Here is a 10,583-nt window from a genome sequence, read left to right on the forward strand (position 1 = left end):
GCTCTTTTCTGGTGCTGCTGCTTCTGCTGCTGCTGCTGCTGCTGCTGCATGTCCCCTACCGTGTTCTTCCTTTCATCTCCGATAGCCGTGCTAGGGTTGTATGCTGCTAACCGTAGCTAGCGACGAGTAGCTACCTAGCTAGCTGCGTCTAGCTAGCTAACTGTGCATAGCTAGCTAGCCGTGAATCGGTTTCTAGCTAGCTGTGAAGAACTAGCTAGCAGTGACTAGCTAACTACTAGGGTATGGCTAGCTAGTGGATTCTAGCTAGCTAGGGGCGAATACGTAGCTAGCTGTGCATAGCCAGCTAGCTGCACATAGCTAGCTAGCTAGCCACGCATAGCTAGCTAACTGTGCACAGCTAGCTGCAGCTATAATATAATTAATTTTATTGTCTGTTACGGGGAGAAACAAACAAAGAAAAAACAAATAACTAAGGCAGAGACAACGGAGACGGTCGCACTACGCACAAACCCATATAAATATTAACATAAGACATAAAAAAGTATATATATATATATATATATATACATATATATACATATATATATAGACAAATATATATGTATAAAACACACCTATGATTAATGCATATATAAATTATATACATAATTACAAAAAAAAAACAACAAGCGAATGCTGCTCAGCGAACAGGTCTCCCACACCGCTAGTTACAGCTAGCTACAGCTAGCTGCAGCTAGCTAGCTGCAGATAGCTAGAGCCAGCTACGGCTAGCTACACATAATTAGGGCTAGCTATAGCTAGCTATGGCTAGCTGTCTCACTTCCGGCCCAGCCCCAAATCATACACCCCACTGAGAGGTTCTAGTAACTAGCTGTAGCTAGCTACAGCTAGCTACAGAGCTCTACGAAGTGCATCTGCTGTGTACAGTAGGTAGACATAAAAAGGAAGAGAAAGAGACGAAAGTTATTATCATTTGAATTTGTTCTTTACGCTTCATCCCTTATCTAATCAGCCTGTTATCTGGGGCCCCTCTAGGGTCACTCAGAAGCCTTTAGGGGCCCCTCAGGAGGCCCCTAGAAGCCTTGTGGGGCCCTCTGGGGGCCCCCTAAGACCCTTAAAGACTCATAGGGGCCCTCAGGGGCCCCTGAAGAGACAGAAGAAATGTTGTATCGTTTAGGTCCCCCTGCGTAGCAGCTGGCTGCAAGTGGTGTGGGGTGTATAGGCAGGTAGGATAATTGAGGGGGACGAAGGTGTAGTTGTGAAAAAAGAATAAATACAAATAAATATTTAAATAATTGTGTTTATTTCTGCGGTGTATACTGAGCTGCCTATCTTTATCTAGACATCTTAGAGCGTTTGTCGGGTGAGTTTGTGCGTTATGTGTGTATTGTAATGCTAAGAAAATAACGATAAAAAGAAGAAATAAAAGGCTAAAATATATTTATTTATTAATTTTTATTTAAATTTAATCAAAGAAAACACAAACAAACACCCTCTATCTCCCCTTCATCTCCCTGCCTCTCTCTCTCTCAGTGACCCCGGTGTATATATAATATATATATTATATTATATATATAGGGGGGCCTTCCTGCACTGTAAACTTCTATTTCTATTGTTTTTAGAGACTTTTTAGGATTAAATAAAGCTATTAAAACCCTCTTTTTCTTTATTTTGCGCAATATATTTGCTCTCTTCTTCTACACCCGGGTCCCTCGCCCAGGAAGCTCTATAACAAAGAGCAGTGAGAAGAGATGTACTGTCTATAGAGATATAGAGACAGGTAATAAAATTAAACCCTAAACCTTAAACCCTAAACCCTAAACCCTAAACCCTAAACAGTCCCACTCCTTCTTTAGGATCCCCCCCCTTATAACGGACCCCCCGAGGTGTTGCTGTTTGCTGCTGCTCTGTTCATTGTTTGTCTTTAGGGTTGAAGCAGACGCCCATGGGAAGGCGTGCTGCTGCTGCTGCTGCTGCTGCTGCTGCTGCTGGCGTTTCCTGTCGTTGCTGCGAGCTCCAGCCCTGCTGACTGTATTCCTCGGGGTGTATAGGCACCTACTAAGAGCAGAGAGTATAGAGGAGGCGAGCGCATGTCTCTCGCTGGGCCCCTTGAGGTGTACGTACACCGCAAGACCCCCCATAACCTCAGGCTGTCGCCGCCTAAGAGAATGGGGGGCCCCCCTATTGCGCTCCCCTGAGGGGCCCCCTCCTCCCCGGACAAATCTAAGTGTCTCTGTTCTTCCTTCTGTCTCCTGCTGCTGAGAGACAGAAGGACGAAGGAGACAAAAGAGAGAGAGACAGACATTGAAGGACGGCATCAAGCACAGCAACAGCTAATACAGGGGGGCCCCCCTAAATTTAAAGCAGCACTGATGGAGGGTACAGCAACGCCTTCTTTGTCTCTGCTACGCTCTGGGGCCCCCACACCCAGGGGCCCCCCAAAGGCTTCAGCTTCTCCTAAACCTGCAGGCCGCAGCAAGCTTCTTCTGTCTTCGTTGCTGATGCACAACAACACCAGAAGCACCAGCACTAGCAGCAGCAGAAGCAGCAGCAGTAGCAGCAGTGCTGCTGCAGCAGCAGTCTCCAAGCGCTCTTCTAAGGCCCCTCGTCAAACGCCGGAATCTCCTTCTCTCTCGTGCTGCCGCTGCAGCAGCAAAGAGTGCGGGGGCCCCTGCAGCAGCAGCAGCAGCAGCAGCAGCCGCAGCAGCAGCAGCAGCAGCAGCAGCAGCAGCAGCAACCGTTTGGGGGCCTCGTCTTCTTTGCCTTGCAGACGTTTATCTCGCAATGATGCCTCTGAAGGGGCCCCTACTGCAGCAGCAGCAGCAGCAGCAGCAGAAGAAGAAGCAGAAGAAGCAGCAACAGCAGCAGCAGTATCAGCCCTTCATTCTCTTCGATGCGGCCGCAGCCACCAGCGAAAGCGCTGCTGCCCTCCTGCTCTACCCTCACCTCCGGGGGGCCCCCTGCTGGGGGCCCCCCCAGCTAAGGGTACTGCTGCACGTGACTCAGGGGAGACTGTCTTGGGGGCCCTCTACAAGAGTTTTAGAGCTGTTATACGATTAAAGAGAGCCTTCAAAGCAGCAAGAAATTGCAGCAACCCCAAGGGCATTTGTACACAAGCAAGCAGCAGCAAAGAGGGGCCCCCAGGGGCTTTGAGGGCCCCGAGGGCCCCTGGGGGGCCCCCAACTGCAGCCGAACCACCGGAGACACCCGAAGCATGCGGCTGCATAACACCGCGAAGGGGTAGCTTGGAGGGCCCTGGCTTTGAGCGCAGCAGCAACAGCAGCAACAGCAGCAACAGCAGCAGCAACAGTAGCAGCAGCAACAGCAGCAGAAGCACGAACACGGATGCACGTGGGGGCCCCTATCTAAGTACTGGAGGAAGCAGCACGCCTTTAGGGAAGGCTTTAGGGGCCCCCGAATATATTGGGGCCCCCAGTGATACCCTTCTATGCGGAGCAGAGGCTTTTAATCCTATGCAATTCAGCGCTGTTACTTTAATTGCTTCTTCTTGTGGAGGCCCTCAAGACAAGAAGGGGGCCCCCTCAGAGGCATCTCGTGAAGGGTACAGCTCACAAGAAGACCCAGAAAGGGGGCCCCTAGCTTCCGAGAAGGGCCCCCTAAAAGGAGAAAGAGACAGTGCTGCTGCATGCAAGGGGGCCCCCTCTGAGGGGGCCCTCATAAATGCTCAACAAGCCGGAAGTCTAGAGGGGGGGCCCCTATGGGGGCCCCCTGCAGCTACACTCGATACATGTTGTCTGCTGCAGCAACAACGTAGATGGAATGCTTCTTCTCTGCCGCTGCAGCAGCAGCAGCAGCAGCAGCAGCAGAGCCCTTCTATCGAGGAGCAGAAGGCTTTCTTTGCTGCTTCTTCTTGGGGCCCGCAAGACTTCACGTTCATCAGAACTGTGGGTAAGACAACAGAATAGATAACCCTAAACCCTAAACCCTAAACCCTAAACCCTAATCCCCCCAAACCTGCCCTGAGATTTCCGGTTCTACGTGATTGCAGCTTGTTTCGCCAAACCCTAAACCCTAAACCCTAAACCCTAAACCCTAAACTCTAAGCCTTAGATCCTCACCCTTAGGCTGTAAACACTAAACCGCGACCCTATACCCTAATACCTAAACCCCAAGTCTATGACTACCCCTTAAACCCCAAACCTATCCCGTAAACCCTAAACCCTAAACCCTAAACCCTAAACCCTAAACCCTAGACCCTAAACGGTTGTTGTTTGCGTATTCAGGAACTGGGACCCTAGGGCGTGTGTTTATAACCCGTTTGAAGGCCCGCGAAGCAGAAGGGGCTCATGCAAGTTGTGTAAATGATGAAAGTTTAGGGGGGCCCCCAGGATATCGTGAGGGGCCCCCCTGCTGCTGCAGCATTAGGAAGGCCCTAGAGCAAACTCCGTTCGCAATAAAGAGATTAAGAAAAACACAAATTCTTCAAGTGAAGCAACAAACCCATGTCCTGAATGAAAGGAGAATACTGCGACAAATGAACCACCCCCTCGTCGTCAACCTGTGCAAACCCTAAACCCTAAACCCTAAACCCTAAACCCTAAACCCTAAATCCTAAATCCTAAACCCTAAACCCTAAGCGCTGAACCCTAAACCCTAAACCCTAATTAACCCGAAACCCTAAACCCAAAAAATAAACCCCTCAACTGTAAATCCTAAACAGTATACCCTAAGCACTACACCTGAAACCCTAAACCCTAAATCCTGCAGTTGAAACCCTAAGCCCTAAACCCTAAACCCTAAACCCTAAGCTTTAAACCCCAAGGCTGTCCAGACACCGCAGCGGACGTAAATACCTTTTAGAGAGAGAAGTTTCAAAGAAACAAGGCACAGCCTTTTCGAGTCAGTCCTCGAGGGTTTAGGGTTTAGGGTTTAGGGTTTAGGGTTGAGTGTTTAGGGTTTAAGGTTTAAGGATTAGGGTTTAGGGTTTAGGGTTTATGTTCAGGTTCACAACCTTTCAAACCCGGACGCATTTGTTTTTGTTGATGGAGTTTGTTGGGGGCGGCGAATTATTTTCTCTTCTTAAGTATGCAGAGCAAGCGGCAGCATTGCTTTTAATGCCTCCTTTTAGGGTTTAGGGTTTAGGGTTTAGGGTTTAGGTTTATGTTCTTTCTCATACATCTCCAGTCTCTTCCTCTCTACTGTCTCTTTCTGTCTCTTTTTCATCGTGTGTCTCCTTTCTGTCTCTATTCTTCTGTCTCCTTTGCTACTGTCTCTATTTATTTGTCTCTGCACTTCTACCCCGCAGTTCTCCTCCAGTTCTGAGGCTAAACCCTAAACCCTAAACCCTAAACCCTAAACCCTTGGGTGTTGTGCTGCTGTCAGTCGCAAAGGTTCCCTCCGCCTGGAAGCTGTTCGCTTTTATTCGGGCGAAGTGCTGGTTGCCCTGCTGTATGTACACAGTAAGCACCAACTTACAGCAGCAGCAGTAGCAGCAGCAGCAACAGCAGCAACAGCAGCAGCAGCAGCAGCAGCAACAGCAGCAGCAACAACAGAAGCACTGCAGCAGCGGCAAAAGCAGCAGCAAGAGCAATAGATAAAGCAGCAGCAGCAGCAACAGCAACAGCAACAGTAGCAGCAAGCGCTGCAGCAGCGGCAAAAGCAGCAGAAAGAGCAGTAGATAGAGCCTCCACAGCAGCAGCAGCAGCAGCAGCAAGAGTAGCAGTAACAGTAAGAGTAGCAGCAGCAGCAAGACCAGCAGCTGTAGCGGAAGCAGCACAGGCAGCCACAGCAGCAGGAGCAGCAGCACGGGCACGAGCACCAGATGTAGCTGCAGCAACAGCAACAGCAACAGCAACAGCAGGAATAGCAGCAGCAAGCGCAGCAGCAAATCCTGCTCGGAATTCGTCTCCGTCTCTATCTGTAATTCTTTATGTCTACCCCTGTCTCTATTTCTATATCTCTTTTGCTGTCTCTGTCTCTTTCTATATCTCTGTCTGTCTCTGTCTCTGCCCCTATCTCTGTATCTGCATTTGTCTCTGTCTCTGTCTATCTGTCTCTATCTATATATCTGTATCTATCTATTTGTCTCTGTCTATCTATCTGTCTCTATCTATCTGTCCCTATCTATCTATCTGTCTCTATCTATCTATCTGTCTCTATCTATCTATCTGTCTCTATCTATCTGTCTCTATCTGTCTATCTGTCTCTATCTGTTTATCTGTCTCCATCTATCTATGTGTCTCTGTGTCTCTGTCTCTGTCTCTGTCTCTGTCTCTCTCTGTCTTTCATATATACATATATACATATAAACCCTCCGGACGAAGTGTCTCCTTTGGGGTGTATACGCAGGTCTAGGTGTGCTGTACAGGGATCTCAAGCCTGAAAATATTCTAATAGCAAGAGACGGGCATATAAAAGTAGTAGACTTTGGCTTTGCTAAACAAATAGAAGCAGCAAAACCCTTTATATTGGGGGCCCCCCAAAGGGGGGCCCCCCCCTGCGATCATCCTGCATGTCTTGCTGCTACTATGAAGCAGTCTCTTGCTTCTTCTTTTTCTTTCTTTGCTGAAAGCTTTGCTGCTCCTACGGAGACACCCCACAAAGGCCCTTTAATATCATCTGCTGCTGCATCTGCTGCTGCAACTGCTGCTGCATCTGCTGCTGCACCTGCTGCTGCAGCTCCTGCTGTAGCTTCTGCTGCACCTGCTGCTGCAGCTGCTGCTGTAGCTACTGCTGCAGCAGATGCCCTGAAGGGAAATATGCAGGGGGGGGGCCCCTTCGATCAGGGGGCCCCCCTCACCCCTATCTTTAAAGGTTCTGCTGCAGAGATAGAAGAAATAAACAGCCCCGTGGAGGTTCTAAAAGAAAACTTAAAAGAAATCGGAGAGACAGAAGAAGAGACAGGAAGTGAAGGGGGTAACGCATGCACCTATCGCGACGAGCTGCTGCTGCTGCTGCTGCTGCTGGAGGAGGATGCTGCTGCTTGTTCTGCTGCTGTTTGTGCTGCTGCTGCTTGTGTTGCGTTTGCTGTTGCTTATGCTGATGCTGTTGCAGTTGCTGGTTCTGATTGATGCTGCTGCAGCTGCTTGTGCTACTGCTGTTTCCGCTGCTGCTTGATTGTGCTGCAGCAGCTGTTTGTGCTGCTGCTGCTGCTGCTTGTGCTGTTATTTTTTGTGCTGCAGCAGCAGCAGTATGATTGTTTTGTTTTGTTGCTGCTGCGGTGTATGTGCAGTGCTGCTTCCTGCGTTGTCTCTTAAGCGACTACAGGGTCAAGGGGGGCCCCCCACCAATAGATTTATAGATGGGGGCCCCCTTGGTGAATGCACAACGAGAGCAACAGCTTCAGGCTGGCTAGACTCCGGCTCATTATCTTCAGTACCGCCTCTTGAAGCAGCTTCATTAGAAGGGTATTGGGGCCCCTCTATACAGCAAACACCCCCTTCTGGGGGGCCCCTTAGGGCCCTTCTAGGAGAGGGGCCCCACGGGGGCTCCCCAACTGGAGGGGGGCCCCCTGGGGGCCCCTCTGAAGACAGCTGCTCTCAAGGAAGCACAACAAGAAGGGTCCTGCAACTACATGAAGAGTTACAGCAACAGAGACAACTAAATGGATATAACTCCTTCAGCGCAGAGACACCCTTTTCTGCTGCTTCTCTACTCAACGAGAGGGGCCCCCAAGGGGCCCCCTCAACCCCTGTACAGCAGCAACTCACACTAGGTACAGGAGGCTCCATATGGGTACCAGGGGGGGGCCCCATGCAGCAGCAAGCTGTAGGGGCCCCCCTACCTCGCTGCCTCTCCCTCGGAAACTATGGCGTCATAGACGGAGCCCAATCGCAGCAACAGCAGCAGCAGCAACAGCAGCAGCAGCAACAGCAGCAGCAGCAGCACTTCCGAGAAGAAGAAAGAGAGCCTTCAGAGGCCCCTGCTGAGTGGGGGGTGCGCTCTTCTATGGGTTTGGTTCCGGGGGCCCCCTCATTATCAAAAGTACCCATGGGGGCCGCCCCGGTGTGGCTGTCCTCTGTGAGCAGCAGCAGGGGGGCCCCCCCACTTCAAGAGGGTACTGGAGGGGGGCCCCTAAGAGAGGGGCCCCTTGAGGGGCCCCTTGGAAGAGAAAGCTGGGTGTCTATACTGCTAGACGAGACAATAACAGATAAAGAGGAGACAGATAAAAGAAAGCGTTCAGGTAAGGGGGCCCCCATAGGGTACAGAGGAGACAGTAGGGGCCCTTCTACTACTACAGTACAACAACCCCACCAGCAGAGCCTGCAGCACTTTAGGGGCCCTTGCACTGAGATTCTCAGAAAAACTTTAAAGGAGACAGCAGAATGGAGACAGCAACAGAGCGAAGAAGAAAGAAAGGAGACAATTTATATAAAATTAATATTAACAAGAAGAGACAGACACAGGTAGCAGGCGAGAGAGACAAACAAAGAAAAAGAGAGGAGACAGAGACAGCAGAATAAAGAGATAAACAAATATAAAACAAGGAGGACACACCTCAAGGAGACAGGCAAAAAACAAATAGAGGCACCATATATATATATATGTATATATATATGTATATCTATAAATATACATATATATAGATATATATATATATGTATATATATATAGGCAGGAGGAGACATAAAAGAGACAGAAACAAACACAAAAAGCAGAAAGGAAGTAAATAGACAACGATAAGGAGACAGCCAAAGAGACAAACCGACAAAAAACAAACAAAGGAGACAAATAGACAGCAAAACCAACATAAGAAAGAGACCCACGTACAGAGGAAGAGACAAAAAAAGAAAGAGAGACAGAGAGAGAAACAGAGGTAGAGACAGAAAGGAGACAGAGACAGCAGAGACATAAAAGAGATAAGGAGACAGAAAGGAGACAGTTGCCGCCCAAGAAGACTGCGAATAAGAGGAGGATAAAGGAGACACACAGAGCAGCAAAAGGGGCCTCGTGCTGCAGAGACAGAGACACAAAACAGCAGCAAACAGCAGAGGCAGCAACACTACAGGAATAAACTGTCAGACAAGTAGAGAAGTATATAATAAATATAATTAAAATAAAGGAGACGCATTGTATTAATAAACACGCAAGCCAACAACAACAGCAGCAGCAGCACCAGCAACAGCAGCAGCAGCAGCAACACCGGCAGCAGCAGCAGCAGCAGCAGCAATCTCCTTCCCTCATTCTGCTGCAGGCCCTACGGAGACACCTCCCTACGCGACACAGCACAGAGCCGCCTTAATACACCCTCCAGAAAGAGACAGTGAGCTATCAGCAGCAGCAGCAACAGCTGCTGCTGCTACTGCAACAGGTGCTGCTGCTACTGCAACAGGTGCTGCTGCTACTGCAACAGGTGCTGCTGCTGCTGCTGCTGCTGCTGCTCCTGCAGTGACAGGCGCGGTGTTGCGTTGCCCCAATTGCGCTTGAAGATACCGCTGGCTGGGTTTGTGTCTTGTCCTTTGCTGCTGCTGCTGCTGTCTTCTGTTGCTGCTGTTGCTGTTGCTGTTGCTGCTGCTGCGGCTGTTGCCTGTCTCCTTCCTTCTCGCTGCTGCACAGAGGAAGTGCTGGAGGCGTCCCTAACCAACGCAGTGGACGGTGGGGCCTCTTCTGCATCTCAGCCGGCAACAGCAGCAGCAGCAGCTGCTGCTGCAGTGGCAGCAGCAATAGGCGCACAAGCAGCAGCAGCAGCAGCAAGGGCAGCGGGTGAAGGTGTCGTTAGTTCGCGTACAGGAGCAGCAGGAGCAGCAGAACCAGCAACAGCATCTCCAGCAGCATCAGCAACAGCAACTCCAGCAACATCATCAGCATCATCAGCATCATCAGCATCAGCAGCAGCAGCAGCAGCAGCAGCAGCAGCAGCAGCAGCAGTGAGTTCTAATTTGCCAGTGGATATACCAATGGGGCCCCCACCATTGGGGGCCCCCCTTGAGATGAGCATAGAGGCTGATAACGAGCGGAGCTGCACATTGTGCGGGACGAGCGAATATATGCCTCCGGAGACACTTCTTAGAAAGGGACAGCACTTCTGCAGCGATGCCTGGGCATTCGGAATACTCCTTCATGAGCTCGTCTTCTGGTATGCTGCTGCTGCTGCTGCTGCTGCTGCTGCTGTTGCTGCTGCTGGTGCTGCTGTTGCTGCTGGTGCTGATGCTGATGCTAATGATGCTAGTGATGCTGCTAGTGCTAATGGTGCTGCTGCTGATGCTGCTGCTAATGCTAATGATGCTGCTGATGCTGATGCTGATGCTCATGCTGCTGCTGCTGCTGCTGCTGCTGATGCTAATGCTAATGATGCTGCTGATGCTGTTGCTGATGCTGCTGCTGCTGATGCTGTTGATGCTGGTGCTGATGTTGATGCTGCTGCTGTTGCTGAAGATTATGTTGATGGTTGTGCTGCTGCTGTTGATGTTGGTGCCGGTGATGATGCTGTTGCTGCTGCTGGTGTTGCTGTTGTTGTTGCTGCTGCTGTTGTTGTTTGTGCCGATGTTGCTGTTGCCGTTGCTGTTGCTGCTGTTGCTGCTGTTGCTGCTGATTGTGCTGTTGCTGCTGCTGGTTTCTTCACGTTGCTGTTACTGCAAATGCTGCTGCTGCTGCTGCTGCTGCTGCTGCTGCAGCTCTTGGCATTGCCTTTCCTCGCTTCTGTTTGTGCTGCTTTTGCTGCT

At 50.2% G+C, this 10,583-nt stretch overlaps 1 protein-coding gene across 1 annotated transcript; it reads left to right on the plus strand.

Annotated features, from left to right (window-relative positions):
- Positions 1–2,333: 2,333 nt before the first annotated feature.
- Positions 2,334–10,338, plus strand: EAH_00037560 (hypothetical protein, conserved; the record flags this gene model as incomplete). Its single annotated transcript, XM_013392026.1, has 6 exons — positions 2,334–3,870; positions 4,206–4,316; positions 5,387–5,863; positions 6,271–6,837; positions 7,154–8,104; positions 9,478–10,338. Coding segments are annotated over 6 exons (4,504 nt in total), but the record flags the coding sequence as incomplete, so codon positions are not given.
- Positions 10,339–10,583: the final 245 nt, after the last annotated feature.

Source organism: Eimeria acervulina, genomic scaffold (genome assembly GCF_000499425.1).
Source record: "Eimeria acervulina Houghton genomic scaffold, Eah_scaff416, whole genome shotgun sequence".
NCBI lineage: Eukaryota > Apicomplexa > Conoidasida > Eucoccidiorida > Eimeriidae > Eimeria > Eimeria acervulina.